The sequence below is a fragment of the Brienomyrus brachyistius genome, unplaced genomic scaffold (assembly GCF_023856365.1).
Source record: "Brienomyrus brachyistius isolate T26 unplaced genomic scaffold, BBRACH_0.4 scaffold98, whole genome shotgun sequence".
In the NCBI taxonomy this organism is placed as follows: domain Eukaryota; kingdom Metazoa; phylum Chordata; class Actinopteri; order Osteoglossiformes; family Mormyridae; genus Brienomyrus; species Brienomyrus brachyistius.
In genome coordinates this window covers 22,312-48,656 of record NW_026042373.1, presented here as the reverse complement: position 1 = coordinate 48,656, position 26,345 = coordinate 22,312, and the positions used below count along the sequence as shown (strand labels likewise).

Sequence of the window (26,345 nt, the reverse complement as noted above, 5' to 3'; positions counted from 1 at the left end):
AACATTGGCTTTCTATTGGTGGACCTTGCACACAAGAATAGTTTCAGAATGTTCCCTGTGTCTGCCCCCCATTGTGGATCTGCCTCTGGGTAACGCCTGTGTTGTTGTTGTGTTTCTGTAGCCATGGCTGCGCTGAGGTGTGGACGGTGGATAGACGCTGACCCAGTGACTGCTGCTGAATGACTGCCGGAGCTACAAGAGGAAGCAGTACGGCTGCGTGTGTGTGTGTGTGTGTGTGTGTGTGTGTGTGTGTGTGTGTGTGTGTGTGTGTGTGTGTGTGTGTGTGTGTGTGTGTGTGTGTGTGTGTGTGTGTGTGTGTGTGTGTGTGTGTGTGTGTGTGTGTGTGTGTGTGTGTTCAGGTAATGGTACAGCACACAGAACTGATCATTCACCAGAGGGAGAGATTCTTCATATCTAGTTCAATACAAAGAATAGTGTGTGTTATTTATGCTGAATTTCTCATTTGTCTGGTTTTCTTGTTTGATTTTTTTTTCTTTTTTGTCCTTTTAAAGAATGAATCACATGTGCAATAAATTCAATCCTGTGTGTGTTGTCTTACTTCCTGTGTCCCATCTTTCTATTTTTATTTCTATGTGTGTGTACTCAGTTTCCTGCCTGTATCCTGATCACGTCACTGAATTGGCCTATAAACCGTAAACTCCTGGCGCTTTTCAGCTCTGATTGGTGAATGGGCCATAGATCCTTCACTGTTTACTAAAGCTTTTCTACTTTATATTTTCTGGTTATTAGAAAATGCATACTGTAAATTGTAAATAAGTCATTAAATTCTGTACTATAGAGCATATTGTGGCTGTTGCTATATTAATACATTTTTAAATGGGCTAATAAAGTTTTATTTACAGTACATAAGATGTTTGACTACTGGTTCCTTCCTGGTCCCATCTGTAACACTTACCAGGCAAAAGCAGGAATGTGATTGTTTAGGAGGAACATGCTGGAAGATGCATATGCATTTTGCCCCTTAAGAACATACTCCACGCATGGCTCTCATGCTCCATGTGCGGCTCCTGTGTAAATGGCATGTGCTCTGTCTCAGTTCCTCAGTCACATGACCTTCATAATTTCTTATCCTTGAGACACAATCCTTTTTTTCTTGGGTTGGTCATACTGGAAATACCTGGATCTCAACCCTGGGTATCTTGTGAACTTCACTCTGTTGGTTGGGACCTTTGTCGTCTTTTGCCATGGTCCTGGAGAATGGCATCTCTTGTTTTCTAAAGGAATCTTTTGCTTTAGTCTTTCCTGTGTTACAGCTGATACTGGCATGGTTCCGTATCTACCCAGCCAGACTGCTGATTACGTGGTTTGTGGAAGGTTGTGGAACAGAACGTGGTCTCCTCAAACCCTTTCCCTCATAAGACTACGTGCCTGTTAGCAAAATATGCCACTCTTCTCCTGTCATGATTGTTGGATCCAAAATCTTTATTCATCTTTATTGAACACTGTTGGGTATTAAATTGTTGATGAGATTTAACTGTTTTAAAATCTCTTTATATGAAGCCCTTGTTAGTATATTATGCTCCATGATAAAATTTTATCCATGCAGAATGGTTAATATAACTGAAAAGCAAACCATGCAAATATGGGTTTATTGAGTGAAAGAATGGATATTTTGTTTTTATTGAAATCTGATTAAACTTCTGTAAATGCTGTAATTGATGGTGCGGGCCACTATGTCTAGAACATTTTATAATCATCCTGGATATTTTAGAGTCCAAGGCCCATCCTTTGTGAAATGGAGACTCGATTTAGCTTCGCATAAATTAGCTTGTGTAAGGCAGCTAGACAGCTCTGCATCTTTTTTTGACGTTTCACACAAACTCCTCCAGGCTTGGCACTGGAGGTCTCTGCCTTTGATGAATGATTCAGTGATCATGCCTCACTGCAGGTATCTGTAGGTCCACCTGTAGGGGGCATCTGGGGCGTCTCCACACTGCAACTCTCCAGGATGAGGGAAAGCCAGTGAAGGTGGACTCATCATGTTTCACATTGTCCAGAGCCCAAGATCTGAGCTGCTGGCACCATTGAAACTGATGCTTGCCATTGGCACGAGTGACCAAAGGTTTGGCTACAGCAGACTGACCATGAATACTGACCCTGTGAAGCTCCTGATGAGCAGTATTAGTGGAGTTTGGCAGCTGTGGCTTAATGTTTTTTGGATACAATCTGGGTTAGTGCCCAGACATGCCTTCGGACAGCTTCCTCTTGCATCCAGTCACTCCTGCTGGATGTGGTCCGTCCTTCGTGGTGGCATGCTGACATTACCCAGGGTACCGTGGCTCTCAGTGCATCACAAAGACTTCCTGTCCTGGTCACAGATGCACCAGCCAGACACGCACCAACTATTTGTCCTCCTTTAAACTTTGCTGTGCCTCCCATTATGTTGTGTGGTTTGCAATATTTTATGTACAACTGTGCTGTTGCTATCCTGCTAATTAAACCTTCACGCTCTTACTGATGGAATGATGTGCAGTCAGTGAAGATTGGGCGTCAGGCTGCGCATATATAGGCATGAAACCACAAAGAGTATTTTGGCCAATGTTTCAGTTTCAACCTCTGAAAGTTTCAACCTCAGCCTGATTCGCAGTGTGTCCATCACTGAAGTCAAACTAGTTCAGGAGTCCTACAGCAATACTGACTTCTGAACTCTATTAGGAATTAGACTCTAGGTTCGAGCTAAAATTTATTTGCTCCACATGCTGAGTAACAAATGCTTGACACCTGCACAAATAAAAAAAAAAAACTAAAAATAAAAGCGCTCAGTGACTTTTTTATGTGCCACTACATAGTAGCTGGTAAGACTATCTTTTCAAAACCTTAAGACTATTTCCAAAACCATGTAAAGGGCTGAGCAATTGCATGCTTACTGAAGCCTTTCTGCACACCGATGTTGACTTGAGCTGTTACACTTGTGGCCTTCCTGTTCGTTTTAACAAGTTTGGCAGTTGTCCTGTGACCACGCTCATTAATAAGGTGTTTTCACCCGCAGAATTGCCAGTCAGTGGTTGTTTCTTGTTCATCACACAACTCGCTGTAAACCTTAGACACTCCCAGGAGTGCGGCTGTTTTTGAAATGCTGCACTCGCCACATCTGGCACCAGCCATCACGCTACATTTAAAATCATTTAACAAATCTTATCCATTCCACTGCTTAGCTGCCTGGCTACCGTTGCACACATGATATTTGCTGATTGGGAGCTGAGCGGTGTGATGCCTCATAGGTGAAATACACCACCTGGAGTGTCACTTATCAGAGTGTGGTATGGATGGCCAGTACGCAACACAAATCAGTGTTTATCACTAATGAGAACTTTTTGAAGGAAACGTCAATAAATGCTACGCATTCTAAATATGACTTTCATAACACTAATTTAAACAAATGCCCTCAATGAACCATATATGGTCATATAGCTTAAACACAACACCCTCACTGCACACGTGCGATAAATGGGAACCATAAAGAGACAAACCCCATTCCTGTTTGTAATATATTTTGCACTACAGAGGTACAGAGGACTGGAAATCCCAGACCACAAAATAAGGAGCCTAAAAAGGGCAAATACACAAACGACAGAACACACATGTAGAGAAGCAATGAAGAGAGGAGAGCAGCAGCCCAGCAGCACAGCAGCCCAGCTGTGGAATGCCAGGTACCTGGGCTCATGAAGAATAATACAGAAACTGGCTAATCAGAGGTCTAAAGCAAGATGCCAGCCAGCAAGAACCATGAGCTGCCAAGCCACCCAAAACACCAAGCCAGTACTTACTGGCAGTCTGTGCCATCTAGCCCCATAAAGCAGACCCCCAACGGAGCCCTATGCTCCAAAGCAATAAGCTAAAGAATTACTCACTGCTCTCCTTAATAAGGCTGGACTTAAAGTGTCACCAGCCTTTCAGCAGTTACTTGCTTAATAAATCAAGGACAGGTGTGACAGATTCCTTGCCTGCACATACTTTGTGAGAACATAACTAGATCATTGTATTTGTCTATCACGTTTTCTATTTAAGTGAGAGTCTGTACACATGTTATTACCAAAGAAATAGCTAAATTGAAGGAATAAATAACTAAATACCATTCAATGCGTAGAAATGTGTGCACTCATGGTCTACACGTACATTACATGGTCTCACAGGTACATTACCTACCACTGAAGAAACGTGTCAGCCACGTCACCAGAACAACGTCCGGGGCTTTCAACAACTCCCAATAGATTGCTGCTACCCCTGCAGACCACTGCAACTGAAACTGTGTTTGGTCTGAACTAACGCCTCTTCACCAGTTGGTCTCAGCGTAGAAAAGCATGTTGGCCACCATATAGGCTCATAAAACTTTTTACACACATCAAAAGGCTGGAGCCTGCTCAGAAACGAGAGTCCGCTCCGGGCTTTTTGACCAGCGCCACTCGCTTGTCCGCCCAGTCCAATGTGCTGCACCACCGCCACTTCTCCCCCTACATGGTGACCAGTCTCAGGGGCTCCCTGTTACGCTGGATGTCCGCCACCAGCACCTTCGTCTCCCTTGTCTTTCTTGGTAGGGGGACATCCCAAGTAAAGTTTTCCCTATGGTTCCTGAAAAGGCAAATCCGGCCCTCCATACCGGCATGTATAACCTAATTTTTCTTACAACTTCGTATAAAAACGCGCCATTACAGAAAATAATATTGGGGAGCGAATTTCGCCTGGAACCGTAACTTGAAAGTGAAGCGATCAAAGTAATCTGTATTAAAAACGGAGCTTGGTCCCTCGCAACAATGTTTCTTAATAATAATAATCCATCCATTTTCCAAACCGCTTATCCTATTGGGTCGCGGGGGGTCCGGAGCCTATCCCGGAAACAATGGGCACGAGGCAGGGAACAACCCAGGATGGGGGGCCAGCCCATCGCAGGGCACACTCACACACCATTCACTCACACATGCACACCTACGGGCAATTTAGCAGGTCCAATTAGCCTGAGCATGTTTTTGGACTGTGGGGGGAAACCGGAGTACCCGGAGGAAACCCCACGACGACATGGGGAGAACAAACTCCACACACATGTGACCCAGGCGGAGACTCGAACCTGGGACCCAGAGGTGTGAGGCAACAGTGCTAACCACTGCACCACCACGCCGCCCCAATAATAATAATAATAATAATAATAATAATAATAATAATAATAATAATAATAATAATAATAATAATAATAATAATAATAATAATAAAAGGAAAAAATCCTAACAATTTCAATGAGGTTCCATAATACTTCGTGCATTACACCCTTAATAATCTATGGATAGACATTTGCACCCTGCATCGGATAAATAGACGGATGGCATGGAGTACAAAGCTAGCATATCGCTTTAAATGGTTTTCTCTATTGTGATAAGTCTCTGTTTATTTAGCATCTGTCAGTTTAAATGAGTATGTTGCGTTATCTAATACTAGTAACTCCCCACGGATGTTAAAGCTGCCAACCAGGCGCACAACTCCAACGTAATAAATTGTTGAACATTTTTCTTTTCGAAATCAGAATACAAACTCAAAGGTGCTTATCACTGTTTACAAGCATCTGCTCTGTTTCCTAGAATAACCTACTTATAGGGATCCTCCTTCAGCCTCTTAGTAGCAAGTTTGTAAATTAATATTCCTGATTATCTTATCTACACGTGAAAATTGTGGCTCATTTAATCTGTCTTGTTCGTCGCACATATAAAAGCAATGTGATTTTTATAATGGCAATCCCCATTTACAACAGAATATAAATGTACTGTAATTTAAAATTGGTAGGATCGATTTTATATTATTTATTTTCGTCAATTTGACTAGTTTCTCGGTCACTAGACTGGACATCTGTGCTGTCGTGTCCCAGCTTTTAATGAAAATGCGCAGAAAAACGTAGATACCGACAGCACCCAGCTCTCACGAAATGCGAACCGAGAGGCTCCGCTAGGGGGCAGTGTCTTTCGCACCCCGGCCGCCTGCCTTCGCGACGTGACAGCACCCGCCTTACTATCGGCGCACATACTGCCTACAGCGCTGGCCAGGGATTAGTTCAACGCTCCGAGGAGCGAGAGCTTGGACCGTTATTTTTTCAACATCCCCATCTCTGAGGTTATTTTTCCACTGAACATTTTCCATTTTATTTGTTGCTTTGAACTGCTTACTCGGATCTTTCTTGTTAGTGGTTTATGCAACTATTTCAACAATTTTCCGCCAGCATTTCACACCTATTTTCTTATACTTAGGTATCAAGGATGCACCCCGGAAAGGTTCAGACTGTCTCCCGAAGTAAGAGAGGAGTTTTGGATGTAATTTTCGTAGTTTTGTTGGTTTCTGCGGTTCACTCTTATAACATCGACGCCGAGCACCCGTTAGTGTTCCGCGGACCTGAAGGGGCGTTCTTCGGGTTTTCCGTGCTACAGCACCACTACGACAATAGCCGCTGGTAAGTAATGCAAGTTTAACTTCAAATATTCATTCAAACAGTCGGGAAGTGCACTTCTATAGGGATCTGAACCATACCAGTCCGGGACCTAAATATTTAAATTCTCTTGTGTTCAGTCATCTGAATTTTCCGCAATTGAATTAGTCACAACCGGTCTACTTTAGGCCATAGTAAGGCTTTTTAGATGGATAACGCACTTATCTCCATACTCCACAATAAGAACAGTAGTGAATGCACGGGGATGGGGGCGCTTAAGCTGCGCGTCCCCCACGCCTGTGGCCTGTGATCATCGTAAACTTTGTTGAAGTTCAGAGCCGCATCAGCGCTTTATCCTGCATCACAGATCATTTACAACTTGCCCCGTACAAGCTCTTTTTCATTGACTTCCCCCACAAAAGTTTAATTACGATCACATTTAGGGGAAACCAGTGGAAAGTGTAAGGTGAAGAATTATCAGCAGTTTAAATGTTTGGAGCGCGGATTTGATTTTGCTTTTTGCACACATATTTATTCACTGAGGTTTCTTAATGGGGGAGGAGAGACTGGTTTTGGCCCAGTGCATTTAAATGAGCGCACTGCAGTTAAATAGTCTATCCTTCATTTCGGTGAGCTCATAGTTTACATCACCGAGGGAAGTTCAAATGCTCCCATCAAAACTTGCCGTGCCTGGATTTCATGAAAGCGACGCGCCTGGCAGGCGACGTAGGAATGGCTCTGCGGATCATTTCTGTCCGGACACCCCGCCTCTGAGTTTAGCCGCAGCTGTAGGGAGGTCTGTCTACAGATCTCTGTAACACTTTAAAATTGATCCCACACGCTGATAATGCCAAGAAAACATAAAAAATGCGCTTTCAGAGTTGGTGTTCGAACGTGCTTGAACGTGCTTGAAGCGTGCTTGATGTCTTATACGGTGGATATAAAATAGAATTACCTGCTTTGAAATATACAATTTTTGTATTTACAGTCTTAAATGAAAATACACAAACCAATATTTTTTCCAAATTCACTTACTCAATGAGACCTATAACATCCAAGTGAAAGACATCACAGCTACAGTTCTGAGGAACTGTAAAAAATAAAGAACAAGAAATACTGAGATTAATAAAGGATCACCCCCCTCCTAAACAATGTCTGTAAACTCAGTCAGGTGTAAGTAACCACCATTTCCACTGCAGACCATGGATACTGGCTTCCACCTGTGATCAGTGTGCTTAGTGAAGCATAAAAACAGATGTTCCTGGGGCTGTTTTTGCTGTGGTGCAACTGACAGCAAACAACTGACTTCGGGTGGCAAGTCACTGTTAAAAGATCTCAGGGTTAGAGTTGTGGACAGACAAAAGACAGGAGATGCATACAGAAAAATCTCAAAGGCTTTATCAATCCCAAGGAGCACAGTAAAGTCCATAATAAAGAAGTGGCAAGTGTTTGGTATTATTGGGAACATCCCTGGATCCAGCTGTCCCTCCAAACTGGATGGAAGAGCAAGGAGGAAACTGGTAAGAGAGGCTACCAAGAGGCCAATGGCCACTTTGAAGGAGTTACGGGATTTTAGGGCAGAGAGTGGTCATTGTGTGCATGTGACAACAATATCACAAGCGCTGCACAATTGTGGCTTGTTTGGGAGGGTCGCAAGGAAAAAGCCACTTCACAAGAAAGGTCATAATAAGGCTCGTTTGAGCTTTGCCAGAATGCACTGTGAAGATTCTGATGCCAAGTCCAAAAAGGTCTTATGGTCAGATGAGACCAAAATTTAACTATTTGGCCTTAATACCAAACGGTGCACCTGGTGGAAATCAAATCCGCAACCCACCATACCTACAATAAAGCATGGAGGTGACAACATCCTGTTGTGGGGGTGTTTCTCTGCCGCAGGGCCTGGGGCTCTCGTTAGGGTAGAAGGAAAATTGCATGGAGCAAAATACCGTCAAATTCTTGAGGAAAACCTGCTACCCTCTGCCAGAAAGTTGAAGATGGGCAGAATGTCCACCTTTCAATATGACAGTGACCTGAAGCACACAGCAAAACTGACCACACAGAGGCTGAAGGAGAAGAAGGTGACTGTCCTCGTGTGGCCCAGTCAGAGTCCAGACCTCAACCCCATTGAAAATCTGTGGAAATATTTGAAGGTAGCAGTCCACCAATGCTCACCATCCAATTGGACTGAACTTGAACAGTTCTGTGTAGAAGAGTGGGTAAATATTGCTCAAGCTAGATGTGCAAAGTTGATAGAGAATTATCCCAACAGACGCAAGGCTGTCATTAAAGCAAAAGGTGGTTCAACAAAATGTTGACATTGGGGGGGGGTGTTTATTAATCTCAGCATGTGTTGTTTTTGTTTTTCTTTATCATTTTTCTGAACTGTAGCTGAGATCTTTCACTTGGATGTTATAGGTTGCATTGAGGAAGTAAAACTGGGAAGAAATATTTTTCGTGTATTTTTTCATTTAAGGCTGTAAGCTAAATTTTTTGGAATATTTTGAAAGAAGGTTATTCTATTCTACACGCACTGTATGTAGTAAAATTTACTAGGCAGCTGCGATTAATGTCACTCTGATATCATGCTGAGTCTGTACTACCGAAGCCTCACCTGAATTACTTAGTATAGCCCAGGTTACTCCGTATGCAGGACATAATCAAAATGTGCAAAAATTTTTACAGCAGATTTATATGGACTGCTTTAATATTAGCAATGGTTTATACTGTAATATAAATCCAAAGTGGAATTTGCTACTTGTGGTCCTGGGGTGATGCTATTTCATGCCACTGCTTACCTGGATATGGGTGGTGAGTTGGTTTCTTGACTTGCCATGATTTCAAACCTCATTTGAGGACTATAAGCATTTACCAATCATTTTGCTCTTTTACGGTATTTTTGTTTAGGTTTTAGAAATGTATCAGAAATGCCATAGCTTTCTTCTGTATTCAGTGACCTCAGTGGAAAGTACGCAGAATAGACAGTATTTTGAGTAGAATGCTGATTATGTGGGCTCAGAAGGCAGTTTACTCAGGAAACTGTTGATTTTGTGGGTTCAGTATACTTAGTGTACCATTGTTTATGGGGGCTCAGTGTACAGTATACTCAGTGTACCATTGTTTATGGGGGCTCAGTATATAGTATACTCAGTGTACCATTGTTTATGGGGGTTCAGTGTACAGTATACTCAGTGTACCATTGTTTATGGGGGCTCAGTGTACAGTATACTCAGTGTACCATTGTTTATGGGGGCTCAGTGTACAGTATACTCAGTGTACCATTGTTTTTGGGGGCTCAGTGTACAGTATTCTCAGTGTACCATTGTTTATGTGGGCTCAGTGTACAGTATACTTAGTGTACCATTGTTTATGGGGGCTCAGTATATAGTATACTCAGTGTACCATTGTTTATGAGGGTTCAGTGTACAGTATACTCAGTGTACCATTGTTTATGGGGGCTCAGTGTACAGTATACTCAGTGTACCATTGTTTATGGGGGCTCAGTATGTAGTATACTCAGTGTACCATTGTTTATGAGGGTTCAGTGTACAATATACTCAGTGTACCATTGTTTATGGGGGCTCAGTGTACAGTATACTCAGCGTACCATTGTTTATGGGGGCTCAGTATATAGTATACTCAGTGTACCATTGTTTATGAGGGTTCAGTGTACAGTATAATCAGTGTACCATTGTTTATGTGGGCTCAGTGTACAGTATATTCAAAAATTGATTATTTGAACTCATACTGGATACTGAACGTATAGATTCAGGGAAACAGTTATAGTTCTTGTATTCAGCTGCTTTTGGTGCTCTTTAAGGGTTAGCTGGCACTGACAGAAGGTTGAAGAGTCAATTATGTGCTTCTCTTTCATGAGAGTAATGTTGCCACTGAATGAACCATGCTCCAACCTAATCGCCAGGACTGCCAGAACACAAAGGTCTGGTGTGGAACAGCTCAGTAAGAAAGAGGAAGTAACAGTAATTTGCAGAAAATGTTGCTGTTGGCTCTGAATTGATAGTTGGGCACTTTCAGGTAAATAGGAAGATACAAAATAGTGGAAGAGGCAGCAATAATGAGGTTGCCTGCGGATTTCAGCAGAAGGGGAGATGGACCGTAACGTTCTTGGAGGGCGTCACTGATTCTGCATCCCATCCACTTCTGCAGGGTGCTGGTGGGCGCCCCCAAGGCTAACTCAACCTACAGTACCTCTGTACGGACCCCGGGAGCCGTCTACAAATGCCGAATACACAGCAACCCCGACCGCCGCTGTACAGAGATGGACCTGGGCAGAGGTGGGTGAGGTGCAGGGTGGGGTTTGGGCTGAACGTGACGGGGCCTGGTCTACATGCAAGGAGGCCACACAGGCTTTTTAAAACAACCAGCCTGAAAATCTGCATTCTATGTATTTACACGTTTTTAATTGTACTTTAACACATTGGGCCTGGGCTGCATTGTATATGCACAAAATTAATGTCCAAATAGTCAGCTTTATATATACATTCTGACAAACAGATAGTAAGAAAAATGTTGCTTACATTTTAAGTATTGCTATAGTTTTTGGGTCCTCTGACCCAAAGAGATAGAATGTATGACAGACTTTTGGCATGTTTTATTACTTTTAAAACATTCGCTCTTACATAGTGATGCACGATCTTACAAACGTGCATTCACACACACCCATGAAAGAATACATCTGTCACGTCTAAACTGGATTGGATCTGCAATGAAACTCTGAGTATCTGTGTATTTATAGACATTATCTTAGAAATGAAAAGCGGCTGCATTAGGAATGAGTGTATGTGAACCATTGCTTGGATCTCACATGTCAATGGATTGCATTTTACATTTCACGTACTGTTGCCAAGTGAAACTGTCTACCAGTCACACAATCTAATTATATAAAAAATAGTGCTTTACAGTTTTCTAACATGGGATTCAGATTTGCAGTAACACAATGGTACACCCTTGTGCAAAAAAATCCATATAGTAATTTTGTTATAAATGTATAATGTTTTTTGCTAATATTTTACAAGGAACGGTGCCAGAGAGCAGTCATCCTCCATTCCTTGCAACATAATGCAGCCTTTTATAAGGTTCGAGGATGAAGGCAAAGAGAAGCTGATGTTTATATGACTTTAGTGCACGTCCCTGCTAACTGTGTTATCAGCACAGCAGACACTGTTAAACGTCATTAATACAGCCCTCAGGTTTTCCATTACTAGAGCTGCAGTAGATCGCTGCCAAAGCTCACTTATCCCAATAGCTGGCCTATATTAGAGTAGATTGAAAGGACTCTGTCATACCAAGAGTTAAAGCAAAGGCTGTGATATGTTTATAGAGTTTGTTAAGTAAAGTGATGGCTTGATTGTTTTGTTAGTATGTCTTCTTAGATGAGTTAATCAGAATAAGAATGATCTTTAGACAAAGAAGCCTTGATACTAAAGGATAATCCCAGTGAGCATTATATACAGAGTCATATAAACCCAAAAAATTTGGGTAAATGTTTTATTAGACAATACAGTGATGGAGAGGATGGTCTTACCCAATGTCTGCTCTGGAGAGGGGATCCTGAGGTGAAACTCCACCAAGTCACATGTGCAGCAGCCTGTATGTGGCCTGGGCTGTGTTAAGGGTCTGGAGCATCAATGGCTTGAGGTCTGTAGCTGCTGCTGGTACCTTAGTTAGAGGAGAAGGGAAATGAAAGTCCGTAACTTTTTTGGATGGCTATCATTGTCAGAATTCACAATTACTTTTGCTTCTGTAATTTTTTAAATAGTAAATTTCACTGGATAAGTGATTAGAAGATGGATGGATGGATGGAAGTTTTATAGCTTGGAATGCATACAGAGACAAGGGGTTTTTGTTTCAACAATAAATAAAATGACACAATGATCCTACACAGATTCATGGAAGTGAATCTGGAATCAGCATTTTCCTTATATAATTAGATCAGATAACTAGTAGACAATTTTACTTGATGACTGCAGGTAAAAGGTTAAGTGAAGCCACTATGAATAACAATCCATTGAAGATATTTAACACTCTATATAAAAGAAATAATTATGATGTCAGTAAAACTGATAAATTAAACTAAGTCAGTCTTTGTGGTGTTTTTCTCTGTTCCGCTACCAAAATAATCCCAGAAGTAATGTCTGCGAGATGTCCGGACAAAAGTTCCAAAGAGTTTTTGAAGGAATCGCAGTGCGCACAGCATGTTCACTCTCACAAAATCACTCCAGCGAGTCGCCCTCCTCTTTGAGACTCATTTACTCCTTTGACATGCCAGGCAGTGCAGCTCCCTGAGTGCCTGTGCCCTTATCCATCAGTAGATACCGTCCCGTGCCAGACTAAATTCCCCTCTAAAACCCTGTCATTTGTTGACTCCACAGATGGTGAGAGCATCAAGTTTCACCGATCAAAAGAAAACAGGATCTAACATAAGCATGGTCCAGTTCAGATAAACACTGAATACTTCCTGTGGCAGGGGCTAGAGAACAGGCAGACCTTGATGTTTCCACAAGGGTGGTAAATGCTGGAAAGGCCATGAGGGACTTCTTTGTGAGGCTTTTATTAAACTTATTAAATATGCTTTAATATGAAATAATGACACATTATTGCGCGTTCTGAGGAAATTGTGTTTTCACCCACCCCATCTTACTGTCCATGAGACACGCATAGAGGTGTGGGCTATTTTTGGGGTCACAGCACATGGTTGACCAGCCCCTCTGGAGCAAATGGGGGAAGGGCCTTGCTCAAGGTCGTAAGGTGGCATCACTCAACTGGTCACAGGAGTTGAACTGGCAACCTTCTGAGCATGGGCACAGGGTCCTACCCCACAGTCACACATGGCCTTGACTCAGTCAGCCCAGATTTAAACCCAAGACCTTCAACACACTTGCACGCACCTCCAAATCCTTGAGCCACCCAGATCTCGGTTTCTAAAAAATAGATAGCATACCTCATACTTGGATAAACATTCACAAATACCACACGCACCTTGCTACCTACTGAGGACCTGCTCTACCCAGATACATTTCCAAGTTGCCTTGGTAAATTCTATGTTATCTATTCTACACTGTGTGTGACTCCTTGTAGGGGTGTATGTATCTCTGACTGTGTCTGCTAGTGCATGTGCCATTGCATATAATCTGGTGTACATGCATACATCTACATGTATAGTTGTGGATGAGCGTGTGTGTTTATATGTCAGTATAAAAGTCCACAGTGGGTCCACGGAATGGTTCAGTTATTTATTTTACATTTGGTAATATCCTTTGACATATGCAGTTTCTCCCTCTGGGTTCGTGAGCTCCGCCCCCCCACGTGCCAGTCGTCAGCGAAACCCTGAAAAACACACGAGCTGAGTTCACAAGCACCACACGAATGCTGACCATCTCATTCTCAATGCTTTTCCATGGGGACATACTTGGCTGTCGGCCACATCCTACATGTTTGACCACTAGCCATCTGACATATTCTCAAAAGGCAAACTAGCCATGCAGATGAGCTTGCCAAGTCTCCGGGGGGAGCTGCCTGATTCCCACCTCTCAGCTGAGGAAGTCCTTCCTGAGCGGAACTGATTATTTGTGTGAATGGAAGAAATTAAGCATTTTTGCTGATCCAGGACGACTTAGACCAAAATGGACCTCAGAGAATATAAAAGAACCATTTTAGTTGGAGCCTGTTCATGGTTCTTTTGTGGGATGATCAAGAAATGTGAAAAACACGCTGATGAGAATAAGTGTACAGTAAGCGTGGGCAGGACAGAGACATTAGCCGTTAGTGGAAATTGACTGCTGCAGTTAATTACCATTTAGACAAGAAAAGAGGAGTTCTCAGCCCTCTGCTATTCACACTAGTCACCCATGATTGCTCAGCAAAGTTCAGCTCCAACCACATCATCAAATTTGCTGGACGATCTTCCTCTTTGTCTGACCACAAGTGTGCTCTCCTCCACTTAGCTGTACCTACTCTTTCTCCTCGGGCCCCAAGATGGAGGCTCAACACTTCTTTGCTTCAAAACTCTAAATATATAGCCTATCTGACTCCTAGACTTGAAGAATTTATTTCAATTAATACAGGCTCAACTGATGACCCAGTCTACTGCTGGATGGCAATAAAGGGCTTTCTCCGCGATGCCACGGTTGCTTTTGCCAGTGGCCTGGCTCGCGAACGTCACCGGAAGATCTGTGATCTCGAAAGGCGGCTAGCTCACTTAGAGAGTGCTCGTCCTGTAGTGGTTGATCCGGATCATGAGACCCTCATTTTAAACACCAGGGCGGAGCTAAATGTCCTTCTGTCACACCGCGCTGAGTTTATGGTTCATCGCACTAGGTCACGATATTATGTCTCAGGTGCTAGGCCCAGTAAGTTGTTGGCTCTCAGGCTCCGGCAATGTGACTCTTTCTCCTCAATTTCTTCTGTTAGAACCAAGGACGGAGCTCTCACCACTGACCCACAGGAAATTAACAGTAGCTTTTTTCAATTTTACTCAGATCTATTCTCCTCTCCCACTGTCTTTCCACCCTCTGACCCTGATTCGTTTCTTGACTCTGTACCACTTCCTTGTCTCTCAGGCCCAGAAGCCTCTATGCTCGAGGCTCCCCTTTCAATGCCAGAACTTAAAGAGGCTCTGGACTCCATGAGCCCTGGGAAGTCTCCAGGGCCCGATGGCCTCCCTCCGGAACTCCTTTCTGCCTTCTGGAAGCAGCTCTCTACTCCGCTCTTCCACATGCTGAATTCTGCCATTTCTGCCTCCCATCTCCATCCTTCTCTTAATCAGTCCTTGATGACTTTGTTGCTCAAACAAGGTAAGGACCCTACAGATTGCTCCAGCTATCGCCCGTTGTCCCTTATGAATTCAGACATCAAACTGCTTGCCAAGGTGCTTGCCCGTCGACTGCAGGCGGTGATTTCCAAATTGATTCACCCAGACCAAACTGGTTTTATTAAATCCCGTCACGCGGCCGACAACATCCGTCGCCTCCTCCATGTACTTCACACTGCTCCTTCCTTTCCCTTCCCTGCCGCCCTTCTCTCTTTAGACGCAGAGAAGGCTTTCGATAGGATGAATTGGTCTTTTTTGTGGAGGGTCCTGCATAGAATGGGTTTTGGCTCTTATTTTACCAACCTAGTCCAGACCCTTTACTCCTCCCCCTCTTCTGTCCTTTTGACTAATGCCAACATTTCTCCTCCTTTTCGGCTTCTTCAGGGGGCCAGGCAGGGCTGTCCCCTCTCCCCCCTACTCTTTAATCTGTCGTTGGAGCCTCTGGCTGCCGCTCTCCGTCACTCAGATGTTATTTCCCCTATCCTAGTGAAAGGTGTCCCTCAGACAGTTTCTTTATATGCTGATGATCTGCTTCTTTACCTCGGCAATGCTCCTGTGGATCTCCCTCATGTCCTTAACCTGTTTCAGTCATACGAATCCCTGTCAGGCTATAGGATTAACTGGGCAAAATCCTCTCTCCTTCCGTTGAATCCTGCCTGCCGCTCCTCTTCACTTCCTCCTTCTATTCCTCAGGCAGGGTCTTTCAGATACCTGGGGTTGGACATTTACCCATCAGTTGCAGAGCTCACAGCTGCTGGCTTCCGCCGCACTCTCGAGGGCATTAAAGCCTCGATCTCCTCGTGGTCTTCTCTTCCCCTCTCATTTCGGGCTAGGCTGGCTGTTATTAAGATGAACGTGCTCCCTAGAATTAATTTTATGAGTTCCATGCTTCCCCTCTCCCCTCCACCTGGGTACTGGGCTTCGGTTAAGTCTACTATTTCTACTTTTCTTTGGGATGGCAAGAGACCCTCCGTCAGACACTCTACCCTAATCCGTGACCGGTTGGATGGAGGCGTCTCTCTACCGGACTTCGAAATTTACCACCTTGCTTTTACTCTAAGGCCAGTTTGGAGCTGGATCAGTCCTCCCCAGCATCCCCCTGCCTGGCTTCCTATCGAAGCAGAATATGTTCTCCCCCATCGTCTAGCCTCGCTTCCTTTCCTCCCTGTTAAATTCAAATCCATCTCTGCCTCAGTCGGTCCGATTATCTGTCAGGCCCTTCGCACATGGAGAAGGGTTGAGAAATTGTTGGGCCCCTTCCCAAAATGGCACCCCAGTGTTCCGTTGCTCCATAATCCTGTCCTGAACATTGGAGGCCGCCCCATCTCTTCCTCGCCCTGGTCTCAGTCAGGTATCTCCACCCTGGGTGATATTTTTGATAGCTCGGGTCTCAAATTGTTCCAATCTCTTAAGGTCACATTTAATCTTCCCTCTTCTTCATATTTTTTCTACCTCCAGCTGAGGTCCATGCTTAGGGCCTGTAATATCTCCTTTTCCTCACCTCTTCCGTTTCACCCGCTGTGCAGATTTGCTCTGTCCCTGTCTCCTGTTTCTAGGCCCGTGTCCAGTCTCTATTCCCTCCTCCGCAAATCCTCTCATAAACCTCTCCCCATAATTTCTGTCTGGCAGGGGGAGCTCTCTCCCACCCCCGTCTTATCTTGGAGTGTTATTTTTCATAATATTAAAAATTGTTCTAAAAATCCCAATCACCAGCAAACACAATTTAAGTTTGTTCACAGATTATACCCCACTCCCAGGAAACGCCATCTCATGGGCTTAGAGCCTGACCCCTTGTGTCATCTTTGTCCCCTCCAGGTCCCTGGTACCTTTCTCCATATGTTCTGGGACTGTCCTCCAGTGGCTGCTCTTTGGGATTATGTGGCCAGATCTCTCTCTTCAGTTCTTTCCTCTCTCATCCCCCTGTCTCCCATGGTCCTTCTTCTCCTGGACTTCTCTTCTCTCTCTCTCTCTCGCTTCCAGCAGAGGCTTCTGATGTCTGCCTCCTTAGCGGCCAAGTTGTTATTAGCCTCTCGTTGGAAGTCTCCTGATCGTGCCATTCCTTCTGTCTGGAAGTCCACCTTTCTTGATCTGCTTCTGCTGGAACTCTCTGCAGCCCGGATTAACAACTCGTCTGGTTCTACAATCCAGAGCTGGGTCCATGACGTGCAGCTGGTCAAAGATTGGTTGCAGGTCATGTCCTGAGGCCATATTCCTTGTTTTTTGTTTTGATTTTACTTTCCTAATTCTAACATTTTTCAGTGGTATAAGTGTGTTATTTCTTTTATCCTCAATTTTTATCTGTGCTCTCCGTGGCTGAGTGTGCCGGTGACCTTTATTGGTTTTTTGTTTCTTTATATTTGAACTGCTGTCTCAGGGTGTATTGGGGGTGGGGTGGGGGTGGAGTATGTTCTGTTTTGTTCCATTTTGTTCTTTGTTATAAAAATCTCAAATAAAAATTTGGTCACAAAAAAAAAAAAAAAATTTGCTGGACGACACGACAGTGGTGGGCCTGATTGGAGAAAGCGGCAAGACTTGCTGCCAGCCATAAGTGCAATAATCTCTCTCACTGTCGATAAGACAAAAGAGGTGATAATTGACTCCAGGAAAACAAACACTGTCCATCCACCTCTCACCACTGACAGCACCGCTGTAGAGAGCATCAAAAGCACCAGTTTCCTGGGTGTCCACATCATGGACAGCCTTACTTGGTCCCTAAATACAGGCTCCCTTGCTCAAGAGATTGCAGTAGCGTCTACACTTTTTAAAGAAACCAAAGAGAGCGAGCCCCCCCCCCCTTCCGATCTATAGGGGAACTATTGAAAGCCTACTGTCCAGCTGCATCTTTGTGTGGTACAGGAACTGCAAGGTCTCACACTGCAACACACTGCAGCGGATAGTGAGAAAATCTCTGGGGTGTCTCTACCTCCCCGGAGACACATTTAGCACCAACTGCCGCCTGAGGTAGCAGCATCGTGGAGGGCCACTTTCACCCACTACATGGACTTTTTTCCTCTCTTGCTGTCTGGCAAAAAATCTTGGTCTAGACTTTTACTCTCTGGACCTGAATTACCCACGTTTCTTATGTTCTTCACTCCATCCTTTTTCACCTGGACATTGGAAGGGGGGACTGCTGTTTATTGACTACAGCACCACCTTCAACACCATAGCCCCCCCTAGGCTGGTCACCAAGCTTGAAGACCTGGGACTGAGCTCGCCCCACTGGTACTGGGTTCTCAGCTTCCTGACTGGTAGACCACAGGATGTGAAGGTCGATAGCTGAACACATAACTGATGTTTGCAGTTGGCATGGTGGTGGTAGGTGTGATTTCTAGCGAGAATGAGACAGCATGTCTGGATGAGGTGGAACCTTGAATCTTGAATTTTGAATCTTTAACGGGTTATGAACCACAAGCTAATGTGAGGACTTGATCAGCAATTACAGGAAATTCTTGGTTGAAGTCAATGAAGCTGATGGAATTGCGGTCGCAGCATCTTCAATTTGGAACATGGACTGAAACAAATTAATACGTTTCTTCACACGGTTTGCTCATTCATGGTAGCACCGTGCCAGAATTGCGCATGTGAGTCCATTAACAAAAGCAAATATAATATATTATATTGGCAAATATATTAGCAGTACTAAATGTGAATAACATAATTCCAGTAACCCATGTTTAAATTGATGTTTAGAAATGGATTTTTTAATATATTGAAATTCCCACGTTGAACAATTGTGATTTGTAATGGAATTGATTTCCCCCCCACTCCTAAGAGTTACCATTTCCAGGTGTTAAGTACTGTATGTAATTGCATGTGCTATACTTTCAAATGACTGGCAGAGCAGTAGGCTTGTTTACACCAGAATCACCACAAACACGTGATTAATGCGTTGTGCTACGATGTTACGACAGCTATGACATCACTGGTCAATAAGAAATTTTCAACTCCATTACAGTCATATGGGGTGGCCGCCATATATGTGGTCTATCATCGACCAAAATGTGGACTGTGATGTGGTACTACAGATAATTATAAAGACTGACACGTTTTTTCACACCATTGTAGCGAAGACCATTAAAGAGAGACCTCTGGAGAAACAGTTTGGCTACAAAGTTAGGCTGCAGTTCCTGTCCAGGTGTTCAGTTCTTACCCCCTGAGATGCGAGCGCCTGAACACTTTGGAAATAAAATCCGGAATGCTATTCTGTGAAAGCTAATGCTCATTCCTTGATCCATAGGGAACAAAAGGGAAGCCTGTGGGAAGACTTGCCAGGAGGACCGGGATGATGAGTGGATGGGAATTAGCTTGGCCCGGCAGGACAAACCCAATGGAAGAGTGCTGGTGAGCTACAGCCCCCTACCCCAGTGAATATGTCTGTATTGATGTGTAAGGACCTCTTCCACCGCACAGCCCTTCTTGGGGCGTCAGAATGTGACTGTTGGAATGGCACCCTACCTTTGGTCTTTCCACGTACACACAGAATAATGGATGTGAATGTCAATACAAACTAGCATTTTTACAGTGAGAGCGACAAGTCTGGGGGGACCCCTTGTTATTTTTCGGGGAGCCTTTCATGGTCTGTTTTAGGTTCAGCTGAGCGTTACACTAGTGTAAAAACTGTGGACCCACCTAGCATTTCTGGCATTGCACTTTAAAAATTATTACACGAATATTGGCGGTGATGTTTATAAATAAGCAATGTTACAAAAATCATACATTGGACAATTAAATAAGTAACTGGAGCAGTTACTCTTGAATACTTGAATAAAGTTCTTCAGTCTCTAAAACTTGGAAGTGTTTCCACAATATTGGTCACAAGTGTACATTCCAGTCTGTTTGCCACCTGATTTTAAACAATAAACCTTTTCACTCCGCTTTTGGTCTTTATTTGTTAGCCGTTAGGTTGCTGGACTGTGGCTTATGACATGATTAGGGGTCTGTGCTAACTCTTCTGATTGCTGGTGGAGAGCAGACAGCTATGTTCCCATGTGGTTTGCAGGAAGTGAGCTTGGAGCCCTAGAGCAGTGGCTGGGTCCAGCACCTCTTCCTTGATGGCTGCACCTCTAGCCAAGACATTAAGTTTGTCTCGTTGTTCAGTTCAGCTAATTGCACAGACCATGCTCAGTCAGATTATAATCATGAATTCCCCCCATTTGTGTGTTGTGTGACCAGTCTGGCAGAAATACCAGGTTTTTAGGTTTCCTTTTTAACTTGCTAGTGATGAGCTACCCAGAGGTTGGAGCAGATCCTGGATCAGCCAATATCCTCTTTGTGCTGCATCTGGCACCCTGTTATTTGGACACCCTGTGGACTCCGCCTCTTCAATCTTAGCATTTGACGCACAGACCAGGGGAAATTATACACTCTTTTTATCCTTGGCCAGATGGGTCTACAGGATTCCTGGAGGAAAGATGAGGAACCTGGTCCATGATGCTTATAGTCAAGCCAGAAGTAACCCACGTCTCATCTATGCATGATTATTCATACAGAGTTTGTCATTGGCTTCATGACAGTGCTGTAGAACGATCAGTTGGTGTTGTGCTGTTGTTGAGAAAACATTAGCAAAATGTTCTCTGTTGTCTGTTAATTCTACTAATTGCTTTCTGGCCAATATGTGATCTGCCTTGTTGCCACAATTCCCCCCTTATCTGGTTCTTGGTTGAGCCGTGTGGCGATGTGTTGGATTTGTATCTTTTCCTTGTCATTCTGTATCATTCGGCAAACATTTGAGTGAGGATTGTCTCTAGTTGAGGGGATGTGAGCCAGCTGGATCTTACCTCTGCGTTGTTTCCATACCACAGCTCATTCAGTCTGGGGACTCAGTCTGCGACTATAGAAAAGAGCAGTTTTGCTTCGGGCAGTTTTGGAAAGGCTCTCATGCAGATTCTCTTACTAAAAGAGTAGCAGACCTCATTTCTTTGTCAGTCACAAGACAGATCTGCTAGAAGTGAATAGTATTCTGAAGGATGATGGTCTGTGTGGGGCGGCATGGTGGTACAGAGGTTAACACTGTTGCCTCACACCTCTGGGATCTGGGTTCACGTTTCTGCCAGGCTTCCATGTCAGTGGAGTTTGTATGTTCTCTCTGTGTCATCATGGGGTTTCCTCTAGCTGCTCTGTTTCCCCCCCACATTCCAAAAACACACTGAAACTGATTGGAGTTGTCAGATTGTCCATAGGTGTGAATGGAGTGTGACTGTGCCCTGCGATGGGTTGGTGCCTCATCCTGGATTGTTCCCTGCCTTTGCGTCCATAGGCTCTGGGTCCCCTGCAACCCTGAATAGGACAAGAAGTTACAGGAAATGGATGGATTATCTGTATGTTGTACATATTGGTTTTATTCCTGAGGATTTTGAGAACTTTGTTCTTTGAATGCTATCCTTCCAGTGTCCACCTGAGTACCCACTTTTCATGTGCCTGTGTTGGGGTGTTTTGTATGGATGTTTGTGAGTTTATGGCCAGTGTGTGTCTCTGTGGAAGCCGTGTGGATGTGTGCTTATGAAAGACGCTTTTACCCTCCCTTCTTTCCCTACAGGCCTGTGCGCACCGTTGGAAGAATGTCTTCTATGAGTCCGAGCATATCATGCCCCACGGCTATTGCTCAGTTATCCCTCCCACACTTCAGGGCAGCACACGCTCACTCATCCCCTGCTACGAGGGTAGGTACCTTCACTGACTTAGTACTTATCCGCTGCTGTAAGGATAAGTAATCCCATTAATCTAGTACTCATCTCCTTAATACTGAAAGACTTAAGGATGCACAAATAACTTAGTTACTCATTTACTACCCAAGAATAAATTATACTAATATAGTTCCTGGATGAAATATATGAACCATCATGGTTGTTTAATGATGAACATGTGATCAGTATGTAACTAGCACTTAGTTCCTGGTTAATTAATGCATTACATAAGAACGTACCTTTACATTCTCTGTGTCCCCTCAAGTAAAGTGTTACTCGAGTACCTTTTGCTAGTGGCTGAAAAGTGGTTTGCAGCTTCGCTGATAAATATATTGTGTGAAGTGATGAATCTGGGAAAACGTCAGTATTTATCTGGCCCCTTGTGTTGCTGTGGAATACCCCCCGCCAGCCTCGTGCTCTATGAGGGAACGTTCTTTACGATGGGACCCTATGTCAGCCATCTTCCGGGTCCTTCTGCTCACGAGAGATGGATGCTTAAGCTATTCCCAGCCGTAGTAGAGTGGCAGTGGCCTTTATCCTGGAGACAGTGTGGGATTGTGGGGTTTTTCCCCACAGACTATAAGAAGACATACGGGGAGGAGCACGGATCGTGTCAGGCTGGGATTGCTGGTGTCTTTACAGAGGTCAGTAGCCTCTCATTCTGCACAAACAAACACTCTTGAGTCTGACATTATGATCCTGAATGACATAAATACAGATCCGGTTGAATACTCAGTGGCCAGGTGCACATGCTTGTTAATGCAAACAGACTGCTTCCTCCAAACAACCAATGATGTGGCTGCAACCGAATATATACAGCACACAGTGTCAAGAGGCTTGCTTACTGCCTGGCTAAGCGTTTGTGACCTAACAGCTGAGATGTGTGATCTAACAGATTTTGAATGGGGTGTGTTTGAAACAGCTACTCTCCTGGGATCGTCTCATACTACTGTGTGCAAAGTTTACTGAGAAAGGTGCAGTACATGAAAAACAACCAATCAGTGGTAATTCTGTGGTTGAAAACACCTTGTAAATGAGAGGGGTCAGAGGAGAATGGCCTGACTTGTTAATGCTAACAGGAAGGTTGCTAGTGCGAGTATAACAGTTCAGTACAATAGTGCTGCTTCTTTGAAAACTCACTTATGTTGTCTTGGAGTTTTAGTAGAAACAAAAAGGGGATCCTACCTGGTGCTTGCTAGGTGGACCTAATAAAGTAGATACTCAGTGTTTGTATATGCAAATATAGTTTATATCAAGAATATTTCAAGCTGGATAAAGATTCCCCATGACCTTGGCTAGAAAAAGAGGGTGGAATTTGGATGGATGGATGGAAAAAAGATCCATTAAAACAGTATGTTTTACTGAAATAGAGACTACAGCCTCAGTGTAACATGGAAACTGGGAGTCAAAGCTGTCTCACTGGTCTCATGTTGAGAGGATCCAAATGCATACTTAATGGAGCAGTGTTATAATGACAGTGTAAATATCTTGGAGATGTAACCCTGTATGGCTGCAGCAGGATGGAAGTCTGTCTGCAAACACATTATAGACGAATACTACTCATGCTCAGAGATCAAAGGTAACCCTAAGAGCCGCCTCTAATTCCTGTGGTATAATTGTTAGATAGTGCTGGGTGGTTTGTGGCCGCCAGCTAACCAGAGCTGAACCAGAGCTGAACCAAAACCCCATGTTTTCCTTCCATCACGTCGTTGCATGAGAAGCCAGTGATTTAAGTTTCGCAAAGCCGCTCCTGGCTTGGAGAGTAGTTCAGACAGTCTGCTTCGGTCCCTGTAGCCTGCCATGTGCTCCACTCGTGTTCCAGTGCTGAGATATTTCATTGGCTGAACGACGGTGTTGAAGATACCCAGAAGCACACAGGGCATGGCTGCCTCTCACACATGTCAGGTTTCAATGACCTCCCTGTTCTGAACACCCCAGGATGCTTTTTATGAATGTATGGCGTTTATGAACCTTTTAGTTGGTAAACAATGAATCTACAAAAGAAGTATGAACAGTGAATTTGAAATTGTGATTGATTAAATGAAAACGGCATTAATATAGCTTAATAACATTTTGTGGTTGTGTTTCAGGAGTTGCTAGTGATGGGCGCTCCGGGGTCGTACTACTGGACTGGAACAGTAAAGGCACTCAACTTGACTTCAGATTCGTACTACTCTATCAGTAAAGGCGCGGCCAGCTCTGAGCGATACAGCTACCTCGGTAAGACCCCCTCCGATCGGTGGGTTTTCGTAAATTCATTGATAATGTAAATTGAGGGAAAGCTGCTTTTATTCCCTCCCAATTTCTTTGTGAAGTTCAGCCTTCTGAAAATGTCTTCTGTTACGTGGAATGCAGACCCAGACAATGGTAGAGACCACTGATTTTGGCATAGGAGGGTCACAGCATAAATAAAAAGGCCGCACAAAAGCCTGTAATTCATTACTGCATTGATTCCAGACCAATTTCAATTTTACTCCAAAAAGAATTTAACTTTGTGCCAATTTTATTGAAACAGTGAATAATGAGTACAGGTTATTGACAGGCACTGGAATCCATTTCTGATTTCACATTTTCTGTGGTTAGTTAGTTTGGTGTTGTCCTTTCTCCTCACCCTGGGCCCCGCCCGCCATACTTGCTCCGTACTCCCCCCAGGGAGACTGGAGCAGGCACACCCCTGGATGGAAAAACAGCTACCCCATTTCCCATTTCATTTCTTTTTCCACTCGAGTTTTTACTGCAGCCCCAGTCACCGACTGGCTATGTTTGAAGGATAAGGGGTCACTTCCTGTTGGTGATTTTGAGGGGAACCATAGCCCTATTAGGGCAGAAATATAGTCCTTCCTTTTCTTCTCCACCCCTCTCCTAGGATACGCTGTCACAGCTGGACACTTCTCCTCGGCTACGGCTACTGATGTCGTTGCTGGGGCCCCTAGGGACGGAAACCAGGGAAAGGTGGGTGTGGCATTCTGCTCATGTGATGATGTCACTCTACAAACTGTGGGCTTTAAACATCCAGACGCAACTCTGTACAATATTGTCTACTGATTTCAATGGCACTGTACAGACAAAGTGACACTTTTTTTGTAGCCCATGAAAGGGGCCACACACAAATACCAACCACACTCCCATCGCATATATTGGAGAAATTGATGCTGACACTGAACTGTAAGGTACCTGCATGATCATTACTTACAGAGAACAGGGAAACACGTGAGTAACCGGCGCAGATTGGGGCACACCCAGGTAAACACACTTACATAAACCGAGGACACAGCCCAAGTAGTTAGGAAACAGTCAGGGCTGTGTGCGTGGCTCAGAGCGTGCCGGACAGGCTAATAGGTGCTGCTATGCGGAGCCATTTGACCGGCGCTGCGATATTACACATACAAAAACCCCTCGGAAGTGCAAAGCATGTGATGTTTACTTTTGCCTTCAGCCAGACAGGAACTGTTTTGAAACTTGGCATCCCCATCAGGACGGACAATTGATTGTTCTGTTATTCATTTATTGTTTTGTATTATTTGGGTAGAATATTGTGATTGCACTTCTTTTCTTAAAATTCACACTGTGGTGGGTTTGGGGGGCAGTGACAATGACATTCCAGACTGATGGGCCATTGACAGTGTGCAAGCTATCACAGGTGTGGTGACACCTGTCTCATCATATTCGTTGTGAAGGCGACGGAAAAAAATAGTGTCACTCCAGAGTTCTAGCACTTTAGTAATCAAACCACATGAAATGTCTGATACCCCTTTCACACCAAGCCCTTGCTGGAACCGGTGCTGGTGTCAGTGTGTGCATGTTGCTGTGGGAGGGGCACCGTTTTGGAAGTGAAGACAAAAATGGAGGACCTTGTGAGATGCGATGAATTGGAGAATACTGCAAATGCTTACAATATTTTTAGCTTTATTCATTACGGTTCCTGAGTTTAATATAGTTCATTCAAAATTGTGTCCCGCGATTCATCTGTCATCGGTGCTACTGACAACTTGTTCCTGCACTTTAGCAGTCGAACACGAACTACCATTTGTGTGTTCCAGTTAGAAAGTGGGCTGTAATTGGTGATGTATTCATGGATGAATTATGAGTCGTATTTGCAGAGATGCAACTCCAGGCATGTATGCATTCACCTTTAAAAGCGATATGCGTGGCACGGTTGTTGTAACAATGCAAATGCACATTTATATATTATATGTATTTGCACTGCTATGACAAGTAATTACCTTGTATTTTAACATTTATACCGCAAATCAAGAAATGTGTAAATCTTTCATGTGGAATTTAAAAATGTAAGGTGTGATGCTCCTGTTCATCCTCATTCTCTTCACCTGTGTTAAAACAAGGGGCCAGAAAAATGAGTTCTGGTCCGGATATCGGCCTCGCACCGCAGTTATCTTTGGTGTGAATGCAA

The 26,345-nt window shown here is 44.0% G+C and overlaps 2 protein-coding genes across 7 annotated transcripts in view; both read left to right on the top strand.

Moving 5' to 3' along the window:
• The window catches only part of LOC125727476 (golgin subfamily A member 4-like), a 32,359-nt gene extending 31,487 nt beyond the window's left edge, over positions 1–872 (top strand). For 5 of the 6 annotated variants that reach the window (XM_049004223.1, XM_049004222.1, XM_049004226.1 and 2 more), the window contains one exon: positions 122–872. Coding sequence is in view for 1 of the 6 variants with exons in the window: in XM_049004224.1 (XP_048860181.1) it covers positions 122–136 (15 nt within the window). In the remaining 5 variants the exon portion in view is untranslated. The remainder of the gene's footprint in view (positions 1–121) is intronic. The other variant, XR_007388767.1, reaches the window with a different exon arrangement.
• A 5,137-nt stretch (positions 873–6,009) lies between these two features.
• Positions 6,010–26,345, top strand: part of LOC125727473 (integrin alpha-9-like) — a 39,078-nt gene continuing 18,742 nt past the window's right edge. The window contains exons 1-8 of the mRNA XM_049004218.1: positions 6,010–6,114; positions 6,249–6,448; positions 10,589–10,716; positions 19,489–19,592; positions 21,787–21,910; positions 22,511–22,578; positions 24,025–24,154; positions 24,801–24,886. Of these exons, the coding sequence (XP_048860175.1) occupies positions 6,258–6,448; positions 10,589–10,716; positions 19,489–19,592; positions 21,787–21,910; positions 22,511–22,578; positions 24,025–24,154; positions 24,801–24,886 (831 nt within the window). The 5' untranslated portion in view covers positions 6,010–6,114; positions 6,249–6,257. The remainder of the gene's footprint in view (positions 6,115–6,248; positions 6,449–10,588; positions 10,717–19,488; positions 19,593–21,786; positions 21,911–22,510; positions 22,579–24,024; positions 24,155–24,800; positions 24,887–26,345) is intronic.